This window comes from Maniola jurtina, chromosome 10 (assembly GCF_905333055.1).
Source record: "Maniola jurtina chromosome 10, ilManJurt1.1, whole genome shotgun sequence".
Lineage (NCBI taxonomy): Eukaryota > Metazoa > Arthropoda > Insecta > Lepidoptera > Nymphalidae > Maniola > Maniola jurtina.
In genome coordinates this window covers 6,558,251-6,585,514 of record NC_060038.1, presented here as the reverse complement: position 1 = coordinate 6,585,514, position 27,264 = coordinate 6,558,251, and the positions used below count along the sequence as shown (strand labels likewise).

General features: G+C 34.4%; 2 protein-coding genes across 3 annotated transcripts in view; one reads left to right on the top strand and one right to left on the bottom strand.

The window, feature by feature from the left end:
- LOC123868866 (lachesin-like) overlaps positions 1-27,264 on the bottom strand; it is a 98,334-nt gene that overhangs the window by 34,900 nt on the left and 36,170 nt on the right. For both annotated transcript variants that reach the window (XM_045911507.1, XM_045911508.1), the window contains exons 2-5: positions 23,853-23,935; positions 23,486-23,607; positions 11,316-11,501; positions 9,652-9,841 (exon numbers count right to left, since the gene is read on the bottom strand). In XM_045911507.1, coding sequence (XP_045767463.1) covers positions 9,652-9,841; positions 11,316-11,501; positions 23,486-23,607; positions 23,853-23,935 — 581 coding nt within the window. The remainder of the gene's footprint in view (positions 1-9,651; positions 9,842-11,315; positions 11,502-23,485; positions 23,608-23,852; positions 23,936-27,264) is intronic.
- On the top strand, positions 19,449-22,463 carry LOC123868865 (facilitated trehalose transporter Tret1-like). The gene is made up of 3 exons (XM_045911505.1): positions 19,449-19,965; positions 20,497-20,635; positions 21,133-22,463. The coding sequence occupies exons 1-3, from the start codon at positions 19,852-19,854 to the stop codon at positions 22,401-22,403; spliced, it is 1,524 nt and encodes a 507-aa protein (XP_045767461.1). The 5' UTR covers positions 19,449-19,851; the 3' UTR covers positions 22,404-22,463.

Here is a 27,264-nt window from a genome sequence, read left to right as displayed (position 1 = left end):
CACACCTCCAAACAAAAGTAGGTACAGCTTACAGAATGAAAAACTAAAGTAAGTACATAAGTCGGTCTTATAGCAAAAAAGCGATCTCTTCCACACAACTTATAGAATGATGAAATGCGATGTGAAACGCACGATTTAATTAGAAGTTATAAGCATATACAGTATACACAGATAATTGAGATTTAATTTTATTCTACTTAGAGATAAGATATAATTAAAGACCTTAATTCTATCTCATGAAAAATGAAAATGACATCGTTTTAAACATAAGTTTAAAATTATAATTCAAGCTACTACTGTGGTGAAACGACATAACGGTATAATTAAAATAACAATGTACGCGATTATTGTCAAAGGGATATGTATTAAAAAATGAGGTGAGGCGCAGAATGATACTGTAGCCTTGTAAAATAGTGACTGTGAAGCTTATGCCCTTCCTATAACATATCAAAAACATAAATAATGAAAACTCTCACTGAAATAGCATTTACCTTTATTTTTCTACAAAGTACTTATTTGTACAATAATAACAAAACGATATCTTGTTTTATTTTTGGAAGCACAAACAGAAAAGATCTGAGAGCGCACGATCGAATGGCGGCGATCATTATTTACACTCTTAACAGAGTATTTCGCAAATAAAATCCTAACGATGAGCATAAACTCCGCAAATTATTCGATTCATTTCAAAGGAATCCTTCTAAAAGGAACGAAGAGTAACTCAAAGCTTTTATACCCCGTTTAAAGCCGCCCTATTGTCTCCGACGATATATGTATTAAGCTTGCTTTCTCTTGCGTAAATAAAATCGATTGGGGAAAGAGGTGCTTAGGAGTAAGTGCAAGGGAGGTGGGCGATGATGGGTCTAGGTGTAATGCTTCATGCGATGTTGGCGACGATGCAAAATAGATTGAATTGAAAAAAGACTCTACGGATTTCGCCACTTTAGGGAAAAGGAAATTTCAATCTGTAGGGACAACGCTATGGCAAACTCCCTTAGGTTATCTCTTAAATACCAAGCCCCACTCCTGTAATAATTAGTCCGTAATCCGCAATCCGACATTGTCTGTGTATTCGGTTATAACTTTTGTGATTTTAGTGAAATGATAACCACCATTTAAAACAATTAAACTACTAACTAATTCAAATTTTCTGTGGAATGGATAAGCACTACCATGCAAGAGGGGGGATCACTTATTTATTATTATCTTTATTTATTTTTAAGGGCTTTTATATAATCTGTATATGACAGTCCCATCGTACCTTTATAACATAGATTAACCTAATTCACAATTAATTAAATCAAATTTTACATAGTACTACTAGGGGGGATTATTTAAACTAGTATTTACACGACTGCCCAACAAAAAGTGTGTAATGTTTTCAGGGGCATGCATGCGAGTTTTTCATTCCTCCATAACTTCTAAATGCTTGAATTTTTTGAATACATGAGGTATCGTTAGAATCCTCATAATATCATCTTTTCTATGAATTGGTTGAACAAAGAATTGAATAATATGGCAGGGCAATTATGTTTCTTTAATTTTTAAATTATGTCTTTAATTTTTAAGTTATTATGAGTACACCAAAAATTTCGAGTATATGTGCTCTTTCATCAGAAGGAATTTTATTATATCTTTTACTAGAACGGGCTATGAAAATGTAAACTGAACTAAGATTTTTTCCATTGAAATTGCCATTATACCTTCATATTTAAAATGAATGATTAAATCCGCAGGCGTTCACTCTATCTCGATGCTCGTTGCGCTGAGTGATATAAATATTTACGTGAAAGTCCTCTAAAACCAGCGATAAAAGTGCACGACAAAAAACCGACTGCAAACAGATTCGCAGTAGATGCGACTTTTGTATTCCATTTGAAGGGTTTTACAAGAGAACTGTATAGGTACAATATCTGTTCTCTATTGGAAATATTGTGCCTCTGTATAACTAATAGTAGTTTAAATAAATATGTGGAGTCATGATGGAGTCGATTACATATTATATGAATTACGACAGAAGGTATTTTAGGTAGGTAAGCACCTATACAAATTAAGGTTCTTAATTTTCATTGATTGATCGGTGTATCAACAGAATCACCGCATGCGAGTAAATCTGTAAGCCATACAACCCGCCATGCAGGCAGAATGCGTTCTCTATTGACCAATAAAAATTGTTCCATACGAATGCGTTTTATAAATCATCCATACCCCTCTTCCTTATTAGTCATCAACTAATAAAAATGTAGGTATCACTGAAACGTGGAAGAGAATCGTTATTATTTACAATCATCATCATCGTTAACCGATAGATGTCCACTACTAGACATAGATTAGTCTCCTGTAGGGATTATTAAGAACAGAGCCCTACGCCGCGCCGCGCCGCCTGAATTCAGCGGTTCCCTGCGACTCGTTGATGTCGTCCGGCCACCTAGAGGGATATTTACATACTGCAAACGAAATCACGCACATGCGCTAAGTGCTTTCAAATCAAAGGCTAGCATTTCGCCGGCAACAAAAAATAAAGGCTATTGTTTTACAGAGTCGAAGATAAAATCGAGGTGGGCATTGAAGATGCAGCAATGGCGTAATAAAAACAACGAGAAAGGAAGTTTATTCGCTCGTTTTTAATTAAGGATTCAATCTACGTAGAAATAAAAGCGCTATGTTCCAACGCAAAACAAACAAGGATATTACTATTTTTATACGGCTGCCAAAAAAAGGAGTGAACCTAATATGTTTTCAGGGTTCATGTAGATTGTAGGTGTATAAATATACATGTGAGTATCTTTATTTCACCATAACTTTTAAAAGCCTGAACCAAAACAGATTTGGATGTATCCTTAGAATCCTTACATCATATTGAGTGACAGCGGCTATAATTTTTTTTAAATTCAATAAGGTAGGGCAGTCGTGTCCATTATTTTTTTTAATTTTATTATCTACTAGCTGACGCCCGCGACTTCGTCCGCGTGGATTTTGGTTTTTCGAAATCCCGTGGGAACTTTTTGATTTTCCGAGATAAAAAGTAGCCTATGTGCTAATCCAGGATATTATCTATCTCCATTCTGAATTTCAGTCAAATCCGTCCAGTGGTTTTTGCGTGAAGGAGTAACAAACATACACACACACACACACACACACACACACACACACACACAAAATTTCGTCTTTATAATATTAAGTGTGATTGTGTTAGATCGGCTTCGTAGACATTCTGCTGCGTAGCGTTTGCGTTAAGTTGTTCAATGGAAATCTTTATAATAGGAGCCGGTATTGTAAAAAGACGATTCCACTTCAGAGAAAAAGAAACCTTAGACAAGTGGAAACATTTCGAAGAGTATGTACTATGTTACACATAGTTGGGTGGGTTTTCGAAGGGTATCTAAAAGGAAAATACCTAACTCAATGTCGCATACTCAAGATTTAACAACTTATCGGTTTCCTCTGTTTGTCTGTTTTTATCTTTATATATATTTTTTAAATAGACTAGCGCTTGGCTGTAATCATACTTGCTGGCAAGTGATGATGCAGCTACAGATAGAGCGCGTTTGCCCAAAAGAGGCCTGTTTATTCTTGACTTGAAGGTACCCATATGAAAATTGATTCCGGAAGGGTGTTCCATGTCCTAACGATTGGGATCAAAAACGAGGCGCCAAATAATAATTTAAAAAGAAAAGATCAAACATCTATGAAATGAAGTACATATTTTGAAAAAACCTGAATAATTTTCTAATTGTGTTTAAAACTAAACTTACGTAGTACAAAGTTTAAAACTCTAGTTATAGCGAGGATTGTAATTTTAAAGCTCCTAAAAACTTTTCTAACAGTAAATACGAAACAAAACAATCTGCAATATATTTCGCAGTAAAGTTGCCGCGAGGTGAGAGGGACAAATTGTTACCAGTCCTACTTGTTTCGGCGAATTGTCGACTTTTTACAGGTACCTATGTTCTATATACCACAGATATTTCATGTATAGACTTAAAGTTTCTGATTGCTACGATGATAGTGGTGGTGCCAAATTTTTTGATTTTAAAAACACTGGGTCTAGAAATTTGAGTTTTTCATGTACCTACATTCTTTTCATAACGTAGAGGGTCTCTGTTTTTCAAAAAGGATTTTGAAAAATACCAAAACCCACACAGAACAAGTCGCAGAAAACGGCTAGATCCTATGATAAAGCGCTAAGCTAAATCGACACGTGCAAAGTACAAAAGCAAAACTTGCACATTTTTGTTTTTCACACCTCACTGCGCTTTTCGTGTTAACTAGGTATTCACGAGCATAAAAGTCTAGCTTTTCTGAAAAACTATTATCAAAATATGCTTTAATAAAGGGTTGAAATGAAAAATTCTTTCCTTTCAAAAGAAAGCACTCGTAACCGGCGGAACAATGTCTGAATGGAAGCGTTTTAATATATTCAGTGCTAGGTGGTTTTTTTATTTATTTTTGGAGGTAAACGAAATACGCGTACAAGTAAAAAGGTGTATTGAGTATAAAAGGTTTATATGCCGCTTACACCCAAGAACATTTTTATAATTATCAAATCGATACAAAAATTAACATAAAATTATGTAAGATTATAAATGTAAATATTCTGTTTGTTTTCTTTTTGCGGTTTAACCAATTAACGACTCCACAAAATTAACTTGCTTTCATAGAATATTTTTTACCCTCGAAAAAATTAAAACAAGAATTGAAAAACTTTAATCTACAAAGTCTCAGGCAAAACAATGAATTACCTACTGAGTAGCGTTGAGCTAACATCTAGAAGTTCGTTGTTACTTATTAAGTATTTATTAAATTGAAAAATTGAAACTGTTACAATAAAACTTAAAGATAGCTTTATCTAATCACTGTACAAATTATGCCCACATGGAATGGTGCCAAGAATACTGGCTACATTTGCAAGCTGGTCAGCCAGGCTGATTCTCTGCGCAAAAATACAGTTACACTGGAGAACCAGAGTATTTATTTTGCAAGTTTTAAAGATCACATCAACGTGAACGCCAAACAAGCTTGTATGTACAAGCCAATTACACTGTACGAGCAATTTTGAAACGCAACATTTGCATTAAGGCAACAATGATACCAGCAGGGTATGGTTAGGTGAAAATTTCATTTGGTATGCGGCTGTTTGCAGAGCGAAATTATTGGCCAATTGTTTGTTTAGAGGATCAGCTATAACAAGGTTCAGGTTCAGCCTGAAAATAGTTGATGTAATTTGAGAGAATTCAGGCAATCATAATTTGTGAAGCCATGGCTCATGAGTTAATCTGTAGTGTTGTAAAAATGTATTGTTATAGTTCGCGAATTACAAAAAAAGCAGCCAAGTGCGAGTCAGACTCGCGCACCGAGGGTTCCGTACTTGGGTATAGGACCTACTTATCTGCCAAATTTCATAATTCTAGGCCAACGGGAAGTACCCTATAGGTTTTCTTGACAGACACGATATTGGGACAGACAGACAGACAACAAAGTGATCCTATAAGGTTTCCGTTTATCCTTTAGAGGTACGGAACGCTAAAAAATATTTATAGTTAAAATGGCAATAATATTATTATGATCATAAAATATTATTTGATTTTATTTCCTGTCGTCGGTTTTATAATAAAACTCTATACGACCAGCCACGGGCAATTTTTACTCTTACAAAGGCGACCGAAGTAAAAATGGAAATTCATTAGCAACTTTTCGTAAACTGTATTGCCTTTAGAAAATCAGTACCGAAACTTTACCATTACTCCTGTTGCCCGCAGGACTGGTAGTCTGATGTGCAATTTCAAAAGAAATAAACAAAATATATTCCGTAAAAATTCAGTGGGGAACGCGCACTTGTTCTTTTTTATTCTCATCTTGCGAACGGCCGCGTGAAAGTGTCGGAATCTTGTTTGTTGAAGTCAATTTAAGTTACGAGATGTGATAAATTATTTTCAAAAAATAATGTTTTCCCTATTATCTATACTTCTTCCAATTGCTTGATAAGTAATTGCTTGAGTGATTTGTATGTACGATAGTAATACAAATTACTTATTATTAGGACAATGAGTCCTAATATTATAAATGCGAAAGTGTGTATATCTGTCTGCTTGTTACCTATTCATGGCTCGTCCGCTTGACAGATTTTGACAAATATTAGTACTGAGATATTGCGTCCTGGAGATGGACAAAGGCACATTTAAAAAACAAAATTCTACGAGTACGTGAAATAGTAGGGCAATTTTTTGAAGCATCTCGATGACTGGGTTTATCAAGTTACCTACTTAGATATTTTTTTGATTAATCCTTGGAAGAATTAACCACCAATATGTGGCCCAAAACATCAATTTTTAATCCAGCATGTATGGCAAAATCTTGGCATAATCTTAGGAATAGCCCAGCAGATTTTGTCAGAAATTTTGGACGATTGATTTAGACCATCTTTTATCGTAGGAAAACAAAAGATTCCTACGGGATCCAAACAAGCTATAAATGCACACAGATGAAGTTGCAACAAGAAGAGCTAAAAATAAAACATCTGAAGGAATAACATTGCAAAAAAATAAAAAAGCATTTCTATAAACGGTAAATTAGTTTTACAATGTTGAGCTTCGAAATGAAAAAGCATTTTGTAATGAAATAGAAAAATGATTGTCTGCTAACACCAAGCGGAAAGAAAGCTATTTATGTCAAGTTGTCAACGCGTTTTCCCCACATTTTCCCCTTTGAAAATTGAGATTTAAAATCTTTGAGTGGAATTACTTTTCTGCTTCGTTACAAGCAATTTGTATGTTGGATAGAAGTAACTACAACAAGGGACAGCAATTTTATTTCGCTTCAATCCACTAGAACCATATAATTCTGTATGGTGATTTGGATGTACTACCCAGGGTATGTGGTCCATAGTATGAAGAAGACAAAATCTTGGAAATAATATAACGAGGTGTTACGTGATGTCGTTGCGGTCTGCTTTTTTTCAACACGTTTAGTAGCTCGTGGCGGTTGTTATCACTTGCCATAGTCACATTTAACTGGCTTTACCTAATCGATAGCATTATAACGATGTAATAATAGTTTCAACATATAATTCTATAATTTGAAATAATAATATTTTCAATAAATCGATACAATAATTTATAGCTAAATGAAGGCATCTAGCTATATTGGGGATAAAAAATAATTAAAATAAATTGACCTAACCATTTCCTCGGTAATGTGGTACCTACCCTAGTAATGAACAATGAAGCTTTATGAAACACAATAGCTTTGTTATTTAAAAAAAAGTCGCAGTTTTGCTTTAAAAACGCTCTTCTGTAAAATCACATTTTTGTAGATAACTGTTTGTTCTTTGTGACCGTCGATTGACATAATCGGGCATTCATCCTATTCGTTAAAATTTAAATCATACATCAATGTCGACAGATAACAATCGAGCAAACAATTTGCTTATACTCGTAATTTGGGTCAGCAAACTGCCAACAAATGGATATTTCACGTAACTGAAACAGCGGATATCATTCGAAACCATGTTATTGTGGTGTTGTATGATTTGTGCGTAAATTTTAATTATCTGTCCACTATTACATTTGTCGGATGAAGTTGTCTATTTGAAAGAATTTTCCGTTTTTTTTTCAGTATTTAAACTGACGAGGGTAGTTAAGAACGATTTAAAATATCACGTTTTACTAGATATCATAATATAGATGATGCCCACAAGTTTTTATGTGTAAATCTCGGCTTTTATAAAATTCCGTAAGAGCTCTTTGATTTTCCGGGATAAAAATTAATCTGTGTCCGGGATGCAAGCTACATTTCTGTACCAAATAAATAATGCCCGCGAGTTCATCGGTGTGAATTTAGATTCTTAAGCATCCTGTGGGAACTCTTTGTTTTCCGGGACAAAAGGAGTCTACCATCCCTGGGATGCAACATATCTCTGTACTAGATTTCATCAAAATCGGTTAAACGGGTGGACTGAGTTTCGCATTTATAATATTAGTATGGACAGAGATTGGGAACAATTTTTTTACACTGTTATAAAACAAATATCATTGAATGCCTGCAAGAAACAATTTAAATAAATATTTTTCAAGACATCAAATATTCTGCGAAGTGTCTTGTTATTGTGCGACGGGAGAAATTGTTGTTGCTTATTCTTATTTTAAATTCTCTGAACTACTTTAATAAATAAATATTTTTTGTGAGAAAACATCTTATCCACAATTTATAATGCGTATTATTATCAAAACTCTATTGTACATATTTTTTTATTGCAAAACCCTTTTCAATATAATAACGAGAATATTTTTTAAACTATGCCTTAATGCTGAAAAAGTAGATTATTTATAAAATTTAAAAATAAACTTTAAGGAATATTATAGGTGTAAACTGAATGTAAGCTCTAGCAAGCCATAATGCCCATAAGAAGCAAGCTCATAAAGAAAAACTTATGAATCCAATCGCAGGCAACAGTGTAATAACAACAAAGCTTTAATAAACGGTAATAGCCGTACACTTTTCCGAACTATCCAAGCACCGCTATAATGAAATGAGCCATCCTTGAAACTTTCATATTTTAATAAGACTTTGACTGCATTCACGACTGGAATAACTTCAGATTTTTGCAGAGTGCCGTCAGAAACTATAGTCGTTACCGTATTTTTAAATTAACTTATTACCTACTTTAATATTCGCTCAGCTTCCGAGATAAGTAGAGATTCCTAATTAAAATTTTCCTTTTAAGACGCGTGAGAATAATTTGTGGATTTTAGTTTCACAACTCAGCAATTCAAGTGTTAGGTAATAATCACACCAATAGGCTTTTAACCAATCTTGTAATATAACATGATTACCTAAAATTATAACGTTGAATAATTTTCAAGTAAAAACGTCTATAAAATGCTGATAAATATAAAAACTAAATTAATGTTTTTTATTCACAAATTATGAAATTTAAATTTTTGATACAATAATAAATTGAAAATCCAGAAAGTACACAGTTAAGTATTTCATAGTTTTAAATTTTCACTTTTGCTGGCTGTCAGTGGGGATTTTATCCGATTTGTCATTTTAGGCTGCAGTCCAACTGAGAGTGAAGGCAAACAGTGAGATGACGAGCGGGAGCGTCCACTTGTTCCTTCCTCTTCAAACAAAATATGGAGGAGACAATTTCAGCCATGTTTCGTTTTTATTAATTCCGATTTCAACTGGATGTTTAAAGTAAATAAAGCTAATATTCATTTGTTATCTAAAAGCTGCTTCGAAACGCTTGTAAATGACGCTCAGTAGTGTTGTTCCCCCACTCACCCCCACTCGCAGTGCTAGTGACATTGGTTGGTTTTACATTGCTGCTTCATGGAGTTATATCAAAATAATTTTTCGTAGAAAACCTTCAATGCATTAAAAATAAATGTCAAATGAGCTCAGTGACTATCATTCCATTTTAGACACTGAGTTTCGCTTTAGCAAATCAAGAGGTATGCTGGGCTATAGAGGTTTCAAGTTACAAAGAAACTCAATTTGGTAAAATTATTTTTGTAAATGATCATGAAACAATTTATTGACATAAAGACCGCCAGCGGTGCTTTACACTAGGCATATCTGCTCTTTATTTTAGGCTTATTATAAAACTGTTATTACCAATCTATCTTTACCTGGATTTATTTTACAAACCTTTTCTCTCCCTACCGCCGTCGTGCCTGAAGACGATAGGTCGGTTGTGTTCTCTTCTCCACATAACCGTAGGAGCTGGTACTCCAGTGGCACTGCATGTCAATCGCACACTACCTCCTTCCCTTGCAGAGCTGCCTTCTGTGATACTGTCAACTATGTCTGGCGGAATCACTACTGATAAGTGACCCATCTGAAATAATAAATGGTTATTATTAACAAGCTGAATTGCCCAAGCTTTACTCGAGGAGAAATTTTGGAAAAAGGCGGAGGATTGGAATGTCTAATAATCTTGAAACACATGTTCTTTCATTTTTAACTGAGTCAATTTTATCAAATTCCTTAATCAGAGATTAAATAAAAATTAATCCTCAATCAAAAGATTAAATTAATACTCCCCTAAAGACTGTCCCTACAATTAACTTTGGGGCAAGTATTAAGTCGATAATAATAATTTAAGAGCCAGATCAGTGACAATCAATCGGTCACCTTAAACGACTAATTCTATAAACTGTCAATAACAGATCACAAATGGCGCGGGGGCACAAAGCCACGGCAATTACGATTTTATATGCCCATAACTCCATTTCGTTTGATATAGGGCGACAATATTAATTTGTTATATTTCTCATTGCTGATAATTACAACCATTTCTATTAATCATTATTCCCAAAACTTCTTGTACACTTTAGCCTACCAAGAGATCAACCTTGAGTCTTAGATTGAACTTTTAAATTAATTATTAACCGTAACCCTCATAGATACAGAAAAAATGTCGAATTAGGGCCCCCAAAGTTGGCCACACATCCAATTACCATCTTGTATTACCGTTGCTTAATCGATTGATCAATATAGTATGTACATACTTAGTTGTGATTAAGTCACACCTCTCACTTAAGAGGGGTCTCTCCGTCACTCGCTCCATACAAACGTAGTTCCAATTTCATTTGAATATTAAGCAACCAAAGTTCATGAAATTTTGCAGATATATTCTAGAAACTAAAATCTATGCCTGTGGTTTTCTAGATTTCTGTTAAAATATTTGGTTCCAAAGTTATGCGGTCTTAAAAATTCACACACAAATCTTGGAGTCCCTGTAATTTTAAAACTGCATATTTTTAGAAAAATCTAAAACACCACAGGCACAGATATTAGTTTCTAGAATATGTCTGCAAAATTTCATGGACTTTGGTTGCTTAATATTCAAATGAAATTGGAACTACGATTGTATGGAGTAAGTGACGGAAAGAGCCCTGTTAAGTCTTAATACTTCAAATCAATAATTTCTCTATTTAGCTAATTTCTATTATTTTAACCTCTATTTTAGTTTTTAATACTACTAGAGTTTGTGGAAATGATTCGAATCGATTTCAGGTGTGAAAATAACATAATCGTGACCACCTTTCATTTTTCTTTTCGATATCACTATACTATAACTAGCCCACACGTATATTTTCACTCTCCAGGTTTTTAACTAAGCATCACCATGCGAAAAATCCGTTTTAATACTGCCAGGTATTACGTTGCTTGCGTATTTGTCCAAGAAGTTCTACGAAATTAGCTGAAGAAAACAGCGTACAACAGTTACACGTATAAAACATTTTACAATTTTATATTTTTATGTATCTAAATAACTTAGTTTTGGTTTAATTAATTTTGTTCCTTACCTGACTCTTCATAGGGTCTGTATTGACTTGGCACATATAAGTGCCAGAGTCGTTTGCTTGGACGTTGCTGACATGCAACTTCCAAGTGTTGTGGTTATTGTATGTGACAGATAGCCGAGGGTTTAAGGCCACCATGTTTGTGTGGATTGCGAGTATCGCTTTTGAGTCTGACTTTATCCACGCAACCTGGAAAGAAAATTTGTTTAAATAATAATAATTAATCGCAGAATACAGTTCATACTTTGAAATAACCTCTCTGGCTAAGTCGAGAGCGCTGTGGTTTAATAAGTGGTAAGTTAGTTACTGGTAAGTCGGGGCCCATTCGCAGTTGGGTCTTATCTATACTTATATTATAAAGAGGTATAGTTTGTAAGTTTATTTGTGAGAAATCTCTGGAACTACTGAACCGATTTTGAAAATTATTTCACCAGTAAAAAACTACACTATTCCTGAGTGACATCGGCTATATTTTATTTTCAAAAAATTAGAGATCCCTGCGAAAAATAGTAGCGGTCGCTAGTAATTTCTAATTTGGCTCTAGTCTGGTCTAGTAGCTATGGAAAGCTTCGTCGTGGCTAGTAACTGCCCTATCGGAAAAGCTGTGCTCTAATCGATTTCCTTCTGGTACGATGCCGCGTCGAAATAAACTACTTAGAGGTAGGGGTTTTAATAAACTGTCGTGCCCCTTCCAGGGAAGCCCGCTTCAGACATAGATGTACCATCAGTTCTTCGACCTCATCGCAGGTAAGATCTATCTTATAATAGAAAAATGTAGAGAATGACGTTGGGTAGAGTGGCCGGTAATATCTAGTCACCCTAGCATACGTATTAGTAAGAACTTCAGAATTTATAGGAGAGTTGTAAGCTTTGCTAAGCTAAAGAATTTAAATTTTGAATAGATGCAGTATGGAATTCACTCGATTCACACGATGTTATTTCGATGAACTGTTCTAGTAGCGGACTACGCATATAAAAATAAGTTGGTAGAACGATTAAACTTTTCTATCGTAGCGATCAACAATGTACTAAATTGTTTATTCCAGATTACGCTCGTAGCATAGCTAATTTTGCATTGATTTTATTATTTTTAACTTACTAATGCACCAAATGGAAAAATTTATTTTGCTTAGCTCTTAATTTTTTTTTGACGAACCCATTCATTGATCTTTGAAAAGACGTTTTTCAAAGACCTAGAATATAATTATTTACTTATCTTATTATTGTTTCTATTTCCTATAAAATAGTTGTTTTGCTGTTTTTTGATTCCTGGCGTATTAGGTATGCAACTATAGGGTCTCGGTGTAACTCAATGCACAGAACAGCCAAATTAGGTCATCTTTCTTTTCAACAGGGAGCAGATAACATTATTTGCGAGCAGCTCGCAGAGTGCCTTCAATTATACTTTTTTCCTTTGTGTTTCCAGTTCTGCTTTTAAATAAAACTGCAGGAATTTTATAATTTAAGGTCGGTTGTTGTAAATATAATGAAAAGTTTTTTAGAGTATGAATTAAATCCTTTACTTTGATATTTATTTCACATATATTATTAGGTACAGCGATGTCATATAAGTAAATAATTTACGGATAAAAAGTAGCCTATAACTGTCCGTCCCCAGAAAACAAATTTTCTCTTTACCAAATAGATGATGCCCGCGACGACGTCGTCTAGGTAGGTTTAGATTTTCCAGTTTTTCGTGCGAAATCTTTGATTCTTTGGGACAAAAAGTAGCCTATGTCCTTCACTGGAATGTAAACTGTCTCGTCTGTCTAGTAGACAGGTTCATGATTATTGGTTATAGCCAAAGACATAGGCTACTTTTCATCCCGGATAATGTAAGGGTTCCCACGGGATTTTTAAAAACCAAAATCAAAGATTTCAAGGTTTCAAGCGTCAGCTATTTTGTAACATCAGTATATTATGAAAGTATGGATTAGGTTTAAATTGTGGGCAGCTGAATGCAAAGTGGATAACATCCATGCAACTTTGTCACTCATGTTATTGCTTTTAAATAATTTTATAAATGATCTGCAATAATACAATTACATCCAGAGCAGGAAAAACAAAACACTCTCCGGGATTGCATACGAGCGTGAAATTTCATTTAATGTCTAGATTAATGTCATAAATTGCTCGCAATTTCCTCGGCGCTCCTCCAAGTTTTAAATCGTTTGTATTGTTCACTGTGAGAGGCGAAACCTAATGTGACTTAAACGTTAACCCTGACTGCTTAGAAATTTCCAAAAAAAAATAGCATTAAAATTCTTTTTTGAATAAAATAACTCGATAAATCTCATAGCAATATACAGGCCTTTCTGATAAGATAATAATTAAGTAATATGAAGCAAAACTTGCATAATTTTCAACAGTAAATACGTGTATATTAGAGAATGTATCTAACTGTTCATCTTTTGCTTGTAAGGTGATAGCGGTGCTGATGCTGAAAGGTTGTAAAACTCAAAAAGTTGGCAATCCCTAAATGATTAGACTATAACTACGTAGCAATGGTGAACGTAAAACTGGGGTGTGACACATAAAATGTTACGTGTTTCATCCCAGGAATGTCCCATCCAACCGCTTCCACGTATTTTTCATGTGACATCTCGCTTTGTTGCGGCTGGGAAATAAATTAGTAACAATTTCATTGTTTGCGAGAATTATTTCCAACTAGCACTGGAGCTAACGTTTGTAGCAGAGGGTTTCGTTATGTTGTTATAAACGCGTTCTCTTTATATGACGTTCCACGACAGAAGTTATTATGTTGTTTGTAAACTTGAGACAAAGAATAAAATTAATGGTACTATTTACAGCTGAAGAAGGTTCACTCCCTAAGAACGTGCCTAATTTCCTTTTTAACTCTGGTCTGAAATTTGAGCCCCTAATTTAAGACACATTCGTTAATCTAAGTGTATGAAATTTTTATTTTTTAAGAAATTTAATAAAATACTATAATAAAATAAAATAACATATAATTAAATTAAATAATTAAAAATAATTACTAGGTCTGTAGAGCCTTTAATTGATTATGCAAAGCGAGATCTGTGATCTACTTGGGTAAATCATGAGTCCGTCTGTCTGTTGTGTGTCCATTCGGCTTTCCAGCCTTATACTCTTGCAAAAGTTTCCCCTTTGTTCTAGTGATAACGCAAATAACAACAACCAGTGTCGAAATAACTACCAACCTCTATCGCCCTTTTTATAACATTGGGCATATTTCAAAGAGAAAACAAAAAAACAGCACAATGCAAATCAAAGTTACCGGAAATCACAGAACTTTTATCGCTTTCATTAGTTGAACGAACCGCCGAGTTAGTTTCCACTAAACGCTTTTAAATCTCTTACTCGAGGCTTTAACAGAACCAAATCGAGTTAGTATAAGTACTTCTTGTACAAGTTCTTACAATGTTTTTATGCTTAGCTGGGAAATATTATTAGTCGCGTAGAAACATTGTAAGGAACCTGTCCCACAACCGACGAGGAAGCGACTAGCTAGTAACTACCGACTATTTTTTCGATCAAGAATTATATCATAAATGTATAATAATTCCATTTCAATTAAAGAGATAGGTATCTTGCTCTCCCTTTCTTTACCTACATTAACATAAGTACAATTACTTACTGTAGGAAACTTAGCTTTATTTCATATTTCCTGAGGTAAAGTTTCTTTATAAAAATGTGCGTAAAGAAACACGCAGTATTTTTCAAGTGGCCCTCTTTCACCCTATGACACGCTTATATTTTTTTAAATAAAATTATACCTGAAACATGTCTCAAAGTAATATTTTTAAAAAGTATTATTTTATACCAGACTATAAGTAAAAAATTCCTACCGTGTATAAAAATCTTAATCATGTGCCGGGTTCAGAAACTCGAAAACAATTTTGGTAATCCTCTTTCAGCCATGGTTGTGCTAAAGGCTTTATTTAATTTAAAACTTTACTTGACTTTTTTATTTTACTTTATTTATATACAGCGCACCACCCTTAGCGCAATCAGTGCGACAAAGCTTTCTCGCAGTTTTCTCGTGGCTTTTTTATCGACAAGACATTGCAACAGCCGCAAATTCACGATTGCGCTCGTGCTATTGCACTTGGCTGGAAGTTTTAAAATTAAATATGTAGATGTATATTTTTGTGAAATTAAATTGTTGGCGACATTTTTTGATATCCTGAGTACACAAAATAAAATGTCTACTTTGCCTGAGCTACGAAAGAAGCCTTGGCGTACTTACCTACGTTATTAGGCAGACGAGCGAAGTTTAATTGTACCATGAGACAGATTAATTACAACACATTAATAAGTTTATGACTGTGTTGCGGTGAAAAAGCTTGTAATTTACGTGACATGAAATAAACTTTGCTATTTGCGAAGGTAGATTAAAATTTTAATTACATTATTATTATCTCTGTGATCGCGTTACGAAATTTTGAACACATAATAAGTAAATATACTCGTACCTTTAGATATACTTGCGTGTATATAACATTGTTACAGTAAAAGTATTGAATATACTTTACATAAATAAGCAAAGCAATATTGTGTAGTTATATTGTAGATAACGGTTGTTTTATCTACCGATATTTCGATATTTCGGTTATTGCCGATATTTCAGTTGCATGAGTCGTGGTCACGACGAGACGAATAAATACACTAATGTAATCACGACGGGACTGCAGTCTGCAGTGCTGCGAGAGATGAAGTTCGAGCTGCCATGGGCAGTACCGATCTACCCGCTTTCTTGATCTTTTCGCTGCTGTGTTAAAATATCAGCAGATAAAAACAACAAATTGATCGTTATCATTAATATAACATGCCGTTAAACCACGAAATAAGCTTGAAATTATTATATTGTATATAGTTTTATTTAGATAATTATTATATTGTATTTAGTTTTAGTTATATTTGTATATAGTTTTATATAGTTTTTTAGTTCTTTTTATTAGTGTTGTTATGGATATCCATATCCGTAACCGAAACTATCGGATATCCGAAATAAAAAAATATCCGTATCCGTAACTGAATCCGTAATAAAAGTTTTGGATAGTTTCGGATAGGGCGGAGTCTTAACTAAATACTACACTCGTACGAATTAACTGTGCACTCCGCTGGAATGCGACACCTTCATCAGTTCACATTTTACAGTTCCTTAAAAAATTAATATCCGTAACCGAAACTATCGGATAATCCGAAATAATTTAATATCCATAACCGTAACCGAAACCGATATTATTTTTTACCAATATCCATATCCATATCCGGATCCGAAATTATATATCCATAACATCCCTACTTTTTATCATAAATAAGGCATTCATGGAATCACCAATAACTGCATGGGCAACACGCGGGCAAAAACTAGCATTAAGTATTCATATATTATTACAAGTATGTATAATATAAATACCTATGTATATCAATTTAAGTAAGTATAATATTATGTTTCCTAGCTTTGAGATTTAGAAACATAATCATAATGGAGATTGTAATTTTTAACAAAACATTATAAAGGCTAAGAACTTTACCAAATATATTTATTTGGTAAAGTTATTGGATTTAGCATACCTATATATAGTTTCAATACATATACTTACCAGTTCTAATATTTAGAATAGTTTGAAACTCTGCAAAGTTATGCAGACCTGGAGACAATATAATATGCTGATGTCCCTAACTTCGTAGATTAGCAAAACCCAATATGAAAACTAAAGAGGTTCAGGATAAATTACTAAATAAATTATTTGTCCGGGTGAATTTGGGGTTTTCCAAATCTTGCGGAAACTCTTTGATTTTTTTGGCACAAAAAGTAGCCTAAGCTATTTCCATTCAAAATTTTAGCGCAATCAGTTATTGTGGCGTAAAGATAACAAACATCCAAACTTTCACATATGTATATTAGGATTAGGTTTTCACCTATCTAATGATAACAGCATAACTACCAGTAGGTATATACCTAATTAGGTATGCTTTAAAACAGAGGCATGGCACATGGTATTTTTGATTGGTATCTAATGGATGTCTAGACATTTTTTTATTGAAATATTACAATTAAGATAGCCTTATCTTATTACTGTTCAAATCATGCCCACGTGGAATGGTGCCAAGAATACTGGCTTAAATGGGTTTAAATAATTAAAATCCCACATTTTTTGACAAGGCACAATAAAATTTTACACGCTTCTTGAATTTTATAACTCATTCCTTTTCAGTGAAAATTTCAGCCTCGAATATTTTCGACGATTGGCTTGAATTTTGTTGAATAATCAGAGAGGATAAAATCGAAAATTCTTTTATTGAGAGGCAAATTACTGAAATGCTGCGATTCCCAGTCGATTTGCGAGTGAGCTGATGGTTATATATAGGTACTAATTGACAATTATTTACACAATTAATAGTGCACAAAGTAATCAACGAAGCAAAGAGAATTGGCTGTGCTTTTTTAAATAGGTTCACTGAATAAAATGACGCATGACATAGCACAACGGGTTGCAAAACTGAAGCGGCAATTGGCTGGGGAACATAATTTGGAAAACCAATAGACGTTGGAGTCCCAAAGTAGTAGCATGACAACCTACGAGTAGCACCTAAAAGCGCAGCTATGGCAGATTTTCCACTAGGACTTAGGTGGACCGATGACATCAAACTAATCGCAGAGAGCCTCGGGATTTAGGCCGGCGGCGCAAGACCGCATGGCACGTGGAAGTTCCTACAAAAGACCAGCATTGGATGTCTACGGGTTGACGACGACAACGATGATTATGGTTATGACACCTATAATTTTGATCATCTTTTTGTAATTTAGACTTTTTTATTGTTTGATTCAGGCTTTTACCGTCCTATAGAAAGCTTTCGTTTTTCCTGATTTTTATCATTTATCCTTCTCATAGGCTCTGATAATAAAAGATGCCGTTATTAAAATTTTAAGAACTATTAAAGAAGCAACAGATGGACAAAATAACAAACATTGTGTCTATCTATTAGGTCTGCTGATCTGCACTTGGCCAGCGTGGTGGACTTTGGCTAAACCCTTCTCATTCTGAGAGGAGACCCGTTTTCAGTAGTGAGCTGGCGATGAGTTGATGATGATGATGATGAGCGTAAGATTCTCGCCTATATGTGCTGGATTTGTGCGTGTTTTTGGAAAAATAAACATTATTTGTACGGAGTTTCAGTTCAATTTACATTACTCTGGATGCTAGAACTACATAGATATAATAATATTATGTAAATGTACGATTTCTCCCACTAGCTCGGAAATTGCAACTTTACTGAAGAAAGGATTTCATTACCTACAGAGGACTGTGTCTTTACTGGCAGCACGACAGAAATTTCCAAGAGGACTGTAAAAGAAATTGCTGGACGGTTTCATTCTGATGACAAGGTCCTTTAAGTGTAGACTAACATTAAGTAGGTTTTTAAGGTACCACACGAATTAATTTTTGATTGATATATTTTTTTTAATTCATTAGATCTTTATTTATTCAATTAATTTTTTATTGTTTCCTCACAAATGAGAGAAAAGTACTTACTTATATAGGTCTCGATCAAAATAGCATTTACCAACTTCCAATATTACTCGGCCAGTAATTGCTTTATTTTGAGCCTGGGTGTTATGTACTATTAAACTTATTTCGTGGTTTAACGACATATTGTATTGTAGATAACGGGCCTCGTCGTGACCACAACTCACGCAACTAAGTTAAAATATTGACAGACCAGGATCATCAAATTGATATTATGGACTAAGAACCCATAAGGGCCAGACCTTCGTTATTCTATAAAACCTGAAAGCCTTAAGTGTCTGGCAACCCCTTGCCAGACACTTAAGGCATATTAAAGTTTAAGGGTGTCTAGCAGGAGTTGCCACGATACAATGTATGGCAATGTATGGCCTGATTTCTAGTACTATTCCAAAGAAAGTATAAAAAATTAGACTTTACACTTTGACGAAAGATTTTATATGTCTTTGTTACCTGGGTTCCTCCCTGGGTTGGGGACAACGTGCAGAGAAGCTTTCAGCTTTTATAAAATACCGAAGGTGTTGCCCTCGCTGGTTCTTTCTCTTTTATGTACTTTCGAATTGTTTTTGTTGTAGTGTGTTGCTAAAAATTAGCGGTAAAGTGCAGCGTGTTGCCTTTTCTTTGGCTCACGGCGCTAAGGTGGAGCCAATTTTTAGCGTCTCAATCTGCTGAACTGTTCGATATTAGAGACGAATTTCTAAATAATCATAGACAGATACTTCAAATTTTGTAATATAGATTTTTTTGTTGAAACCCTAGACAGACATCGTACCAAACCGGTACCGATAACTTGTATTCAGCCATAATAACTTGATTGAAGAAGAATTTATGTAGATTTTTACTTTAGGTTTTGTGCTAGCATCGTAAACAGCTTTGCGCCTACGATAACTATTTGTGATAAAAATCGACTTAAGTTATACAACTAGAACTATTTTAACTTTTAATTTGTTGAATGTTATCTATTACACAGTGAAATTGACTTTTTCTAGCTACATGTTGGCAATAAAATTGTCATTGTTATAATGAAATCGAATAAAGACCAAACAAGTTATGCGGAAGTGAATACTGATGAAGGTTATGAAGCTCAAGGTTATGGAAATAATTCGAAATCATCATGGACTCCTTTCTTTAGACAGGTAGGTACCATGTTAACGAAATTGCAATCAAGAGTAGGTATGTCATAAAGTGTTTGCCATGTGTAGCAGTGTTTGTGTAATCTGTTTGTAATTTGCAATGTTGTGTTGGGTATGGGTTTATTAAAAACTGGCATACCTCTTCCAGGTTAGCCCGTTTCCATCTTAGACTGCATCATCACTTACCACCAGGTTAAATTGCAGTCAAGGTCTAACTTGTATCTGAATAAATAAAAAACCCCTTATTGTACTTAGCCAGTCATGTGCTGAGCTCGTTTTTAGTGTACTTATTTATTAATGAATATCAAATAAATTGATTTCTATCCGTTATTTTGATGCTTTAACCATACCTATAATAATATGTTGATAAAATTTAGCATGGCATAGATTCCATTCTGGAGATGAAAATAAGCATTTTTCCAAAAAAAAAAACGAAACATTCCAACGTGATTTAAAAAACCCCTAAATATGCAAAAATTATTGGGCAAAATTAAGTGTATGCAAATAAAATTAAAAAATATATTTCATTTTCAGTTGCTGTTTAGTAGTACAATTTGGACTCTTTATTTTTTATATGGTTTACATATTGGAGCACCAACTGTACTTATTGCACAGTTAAGGAGAGAATCAAAATCACCATCGGATATTGATGATGAAATGGCATCATGGATTAGTAAGTATAAGAACTAGTTTTGTGTTCGTATAGTAATATGAAGATTAATGGCAACCATAGAAATCAGAATTGAGTCTAGAAGTGTTAAAGAAACAAGAGAGTGTCGTTGCGTTTCATCATCAGTCATTGTGGGCACTGACCCATCATAGAGCATGATTGTAATTTGCAAAGCATTAAATTTAAATTGCTTTGCATGTAAGAGATATGTTTTTTCGAAATATTTTTGTATGGCCGAGTTGCTCAAAATCGGAGATAAATTATTAATATAGCGACGTAAAAAGACAACTGCTATCATTTCTATTATTTACCTTACTAAGAATTCTACGGAACCAAAATATCAGTCTGGTAATGGACTATACAATTAAAATAGTTTTTAAATTGCTCATTATACTATAAAAATAGCAATCTAGCATCGCGATGTTATGAGTCAGCAACCCATAATGTCTCCTCAAAAAAGTTTTTATTCATGTTCCTCATAATTTTTGTTTCCTTTTCAGCATCAATTGTCACGTTTGGAGCACTACCTTGGGTATTTCTTTTACCGATGATTTCACAGTTTATGGGAAGGAAGAAAACTTTCATATTTATTTACCTGAGCTGCTTTGTTGGGTTCTTAGTTCTTTATTTGTGTAAAAATTTAACACAGCTTTTGATCGGTGAAATCGTTTTGGGCATAGTACTGGGGTGCTTACATGCTATTGGCCCTTTAACGATAAATGAATATGTGTCACCAAAGTATCGAGGAATATTCATGACTATTAAATCTGCGTCTTCATACTGGGGCATGTGGGTTTCAAATGTTATTGGAACGTTTATGGATTGGAAAAATATTGTAATTTTAGCATTTATGTGTAACATTTATACCATAACAGTTTTGATCTGGCCGGAATCACCTTATTGGTTAGCACAGAATGGAAAAGTCATAGAATGCATGAAATCACACAGATGGTTAAAAGGAAACTCAATGGAGGCAGAAAAAGAACTCGAAAATATTATACGTTCCTTTAAATGTCAAGAACAGTCCAACGTAAAGTCAATATTCTCAAAAGAGTATTTGTTCACTTTGTACAAAACGTTATCGTGTAAAGCATTCTATAAACCGGTTTCGATCGCAAGTCTAATTGTTTTACAATATCACTTATCAGGTAAATTAGTTTGTAGTATGTACGCTATAGAACTACTTAAAAAGATAACAAAAGATGAGTCAACTGCTTACAGAGGCATGTTGATTTTAGATGGCATTACCGTGTTCAGTGTATACTGTGGCTGCGTTTTATCACAGTTTTTTAAAAGAAGAACTTATTTACTTAGTAGTTCCTTATTCGCCATAATTTTCCTGTATATACTTAGCCTTTATTTATATCTAACTCGTGAATCATTTATTCCTGAGAACAATATTATAACCATATCATTGTTAGGATTTTATTCCGTAGCGGTAAGTGGTGGTCCGATGATACTTTTAACATCTGTTTGTGGTGAGCTCATTCCTATCAGATATCAAAGATCTGCCGCCATCATTGTCGGCGCGGTCGCTGCGACTGTGATGATAATCACAATCAAATCAAGTCTCTTTTTATTTAAAACTTTAACATTAGCAGGTACTTTTCTATGTTTTGCAATATTATCATCTATTATAACGATTCTTTTGTATTTATATTTGCCTGAAACAAAGGATAGGACTCCATTGGAAATAGAAAATAATTTTGTACGAACTTCAAGTTCAAACGAAACAGGTAAAAATAATGGTTTGATGAACCGCTATAATTGACACTTTTCATAAATATAACAAAAATATTTACTAGTCAATTAAAAAAAAATATATATTGCTAAGTTTATAAACAATTTTTTACCCCTAGTTAATCTCATTTTTAACCCCCGACCCAAAAAGAGGGGTGTAATAAGTTTGAAGTGTGTATCTGTGTATCTGTCTGTGGCATCGTAGCTCCTAAACGAATGAACCGATTTTAATTTAGTTTTTTTGTTTGAAAGGTGGCTTGATCGAGAGTGTTCTTAGCTATAATCCAAGAAAAAAATTGGTTCAGCCGTTTAAAAGTTATCAGCTCTTTTCTAGTTTTCTTATAGAGGTTTTTAAATTTTGAGTTATTTAAGTACTAATAAAGTTATTTTAAACTAGCTTGTTATCTCAATACTCAATAGGATTTTGTAATTTTTTTAACGGAAACATAATTTTAGATGACAATTTTTAAGCGATCGGTCTAATAATTCGATAGGCATTAGCCTTGATATTTACAAAGTAAAATGCATATAATTAGATTTGAAGTTTTGACTTGGAGAATTTAGTTAGGAAGGTTATAATATTTGATATGATTGAATTGTTTGCACTTTTGAAATATTTTGTAGTTAATTTTAATTATTCAACATGCACTATCATATAAAAATGGTAAAAATAGTTATTATCAAAGTAAGTTATCTCTTAAAGTTATACTTCATATACCTATTATTGGCTTTTCAATCAATAAAGACTAAAAAGTTTCACTTAGATTTAATCTATTTAACTAATTATAGGAATCATTAAGAATGTCAATTAATAAATAATTTTATTGTATATTTGGTTTTTAATGATTTTTAAGTGTTTAGTGACTATTTAAATGATAAGAGCACATTTTATGTTGAAACCATGAGTCTTTTTAGAACGAATAAGAGTTATGTATCATATTTTGTGTCACTTGTACAGAGTACCTATTGTAGAAAATCTTAAAGATCCAAACGCATTCATGCTGTGCTAAACGACGCCATGCGAAATTCATATAAACTAGGTATATTCACCGCCGCGCCGCTTATCGCAGCGCAGCTCAAGTGCGTTGGGACCTTTATAAACTTTTTACTTACCCTATAATTGGAAAGATGGTTGACAACACATGTAAAATGGACGTCTCGACCCTGGGTGACCGTATGGTTTTCCAAGGCTTGTAAGAATTCTGGCTCCACTTCAGCTTGAATCGGCATTTCACCTACAACAAAATATTTTTTTTTAAAATAAATACAGTTTAAAAAAAAAAAAAAAACCGGTCTTTTTCGAGAGCACCTACTCCATTGTTACCCCATTAATAGCTATACTATTTCCGTCAGGAAGTCACGGGTGAATAATATGATGCAGAGGTAAGTAGTCATGTTATAGATTACTTATATCATTATTTTATAAATTCAACAAGTGACCATCAAAAAGTGTACAATGTTACCTATTTTGAATATTTACCTGTGACAAAAACGCTCAAAAACGTCGTCAGCCAGCAGGCCGCCTTTGTCGACGGTGAAAGCATGTGTTTGTCGATGATGTTTCTGAAAACAAATAATTTTTTGTACAAACATAATATTATTTTCATTAAAAAAAATATTCTTGAATAAAAAACCATAGGTAACACTTTATATTTGATCCATTAGTCCTTTTAACTCGATTTAAAAAAAACCGGCCCAGTGCGAGTCAAACTCGCGCACCGAGGTTTCCGAACTCGGGTATTTTTTTCGACATTTTGCACGATAAATCAAAAACCATTTTGTATAAAAATAAATAAAAATCTGTTTTACAATGTACAGGTAAAGCCCTTTCATATGATACCCCAATTGGTATAGTTATCTTACTTTCGGTTCAGCCGTTTGAAAGTTATCAACTCTTTTCTAATTTTCTTATAGAGGTTTTTGTGTCGGGGGTTTTTTAAATGAGTTATTTATTATTATTTTATTAGAATAGTTTAGAACTCATATTTGTTATCCAGTAGATTAACTTAACTGTTCATATCAAAAAGTAGTTTGCACTATAGCCTATAGGTAGGTTAGGCATATTCCTATGCACTTTGCGATATTAAAATCTTCTTTTTTCTATAAAAACATACGTGGAACTGAAATTTTGTTTATTAAAACGTCTGGTTAATTTAGCGTAATGCTTTGTTTCGCACGTGGGCACTCATTTACGCCAGTTTTTATTTGAACACGAAAAGGTTAAGTAAACATTACTCTGGAAAATTAATTTTGCACTCTTTTAATTATTATTCCGGTTGTTTTTATTTTTTGTTGGAAAAGTTGAGTTAATTTGATCTTAAGAGGATATTTAAAATTAAATGCAAAACGTACCTACTTAATGTTTATATAAGGTGCGGAGTGGTGGAAATCACGTAGGATAATTTGTCTAAGACGAAAAAAATCTTATACGGTATAGAAACGTTTTCTATCGACTAGTGTCGGTTTAATCAACGCCCATTTCACTAGCATCAGCCAATGGAAATGGAGCTTCAAAATCATTTATGATCCAGTACACGTACGAATAGTGTTATACGAATAATATTATCTTGATTAATTACCCACAAATCCCCACATAACTCGATTACGGCTGTAATTAAAGGCTATACAGAAATCAATCAATGCGAGACCGCAAATCGATGCGGACCGTAGAAGGCCGCAGTCTCATTTGATCTGTACAGAATCAGTAAACACCGACCAAGGAATAAATATCCCCGTGTGAGCACCTCCACGCTACCCGGGGTACCTCTCCTGTGCCCCGGGGAACTAATTGCTCCCCTATCGGTATTGATGGCATACAAACGGAGTGGGATCAATGTAAATTATCCAGAGTTGATCCACGAAACGCTATTATCATATATCACTAACGTTTTATTCGTTTAATCCCTACTTAATATTATCTGGTAGGTTTTAGAATAAATGAAGCTATAGCCTAGTGGGGTTCAGACTTAGACTTCATATTTCGGGGTTCGATCTTGGACACACTTCTCTCTCTCCCTTCCGTTTTCCCATTATACCTTTAACTTTTTGCAGTTAGGTATCACTTGCTTTAACGGTGAAAAATAACAGCTTGTGGGAACCTATAATTCCCTGAGTGTTCTCCAGAATGTTCTCAAAGGTATGTAAAGGTAGGACGTAGTCTGCCAATTCGCACTTGTCACATTCATTTATTGCATAGTTAAGCCAACCCGTGCGAAGCCGGGACGTGTTAGCAGGTAATTAAATAAAATAAAAAAAATAGTATGACTATCTACGTATTATTGTAAAGTTAAAATCTATAATATAAAAATGAATCGCAAAATGTGTTGGTAAGCGCATAACTCAACAACGCCTGGACCAATTTGGCCAAATCTTTTTTTTAAATGTTCGTTGAAGTTCAAGGATGGTTTTTACGGCGAGAAAAATTAGAATTATTGCTGGAAAAACCCTAAAAATAGCCCTTTTCTTTTTCCCATACAAATGATTTCTAACTAAAACGTAGTCAATTTGAGCTTTATTGCTATGGTATAAAGTTCATATTAAATTACAAGCACTCACTGTTGTCTAAGCAATGTAGGTGTGTTCCTAACGTCAAAGATCATATCTATCAAAACAATGTGCGTGTGTGCGTTGGAGCACAGAATACATAGTTGGAGGAGTTTAATGTCGCGTTCCGAAACTCGCGTTTCTTTTGTATTAGTTTCGGCAACTTTGAAAGAATTAATTCAAACAAATCTTCCACTGTTAAATGAACAACAGAAGTATGTATTTGAAACTCTTATGAAAGTAACAAATGATGAAACTGGAGGGATTTACTTCTTAGATGCACCTGGTGGTACAGGAAAAACTTTTTTGATTTCATTAATATTAGCAACAATAATATATAACAATAGCAACAATCTTCAATTAAAGGTTGGATCGGTGGTTATAATGTTGCGAAATATCAACCAACCGCGTCTTTGCAACGGTACACGGTTAGCGATAAAAAATTTACTAAACAATGTGATAGAAGCAACTATACCCAAAGGAAAGTATAAAGGAGAAGATGTTCTCATACCGCGCATCCCAATGATTCCGACTAATGTGCCATTTGAGTTTAAACGACTACAGTTTCCAGTGCGGCTTGCTTTTGCTATGACTATAAACAAGTCCCAGGGACAATCATTAAGTGTTTGTGGTATTAATCTAGAAAACCCATGTTTCTCACATGGTCAATTGTATGTTGCCTGTTCCCGTGTTGGAAAACCATCAGATTTGTTTATCTATGCGCCAGGTAATCAAACAAAAAACATCGTATACCACAAAGCACTACAATGATAATAATAATAATTATGATTCACATGATTAACAATAAAGCGATTACTTACTTTTAAATCCTTATATATGTTTTATTTAATTATTTTTTATTCACAACGCCCTATCACCAGGGTGACGGTTTTGGGGCACCAGCCAGGTAACCTCCCAGTGTGCCTGGATGCTGCTGGTCCCTTTTGGATGCGTCCGAGGGGAAGAGCAGTGTTCGGGCCGGTGCGCCCCGGTAACATGGCTAATAATTTCTCTTCGGAGATATTGTTGGCTATGGCTAATGACCTGGCAGGGGGGGAGGTTTCTCCGCGTGTCCCTCTGACTAGCAGAGGGCACAGTGGACGAAGCGGCGGATGGGACGCGGGTGACGTGCGCGTCCCAAGGTCGGGGGACGCACTTCGTTGGTGCGTCACGGAGGTGCGGTGTTGGGGACCGAGCAGGTCTCCGGTGGAGGGTCTGCCTCGGCAGACGTCGCTGGCTGGGTCGCGGTTGTTTGCTTCGGCCGTTCCCGTGACCCAGTCGCCAGGCGACGCGCAGTAGCGCCGCTGGGGTTTAGTGGGTATTCCGGCCGCCTCTCGGCCGGCGAGTCC

Bases quoted from the DNA above. Each gene is read 5' to 3' on its own strand.
- LOC123868865 (XM_045911505.1), top strand. From the start codon at position 19,852: ATGAAATCGAATAAAGACCAAACAAGTTATGCGGAAGTGAATACTGAT. The intron at 19,966-20,496 runs GTAGGTACCATG...TTTCATTTTCAG, and splicing joins GGACTCCTTTCTTTAGACAG to TTGCTGTTTAGTAGTACAAT. The intron at 20,636-21,132 runs GTAAGTATAAGA...TTTCCTTTTCAG, and splicing joins TGAAATGGCATCATGGATTA to CATCAATTGTCACGTTTGGA.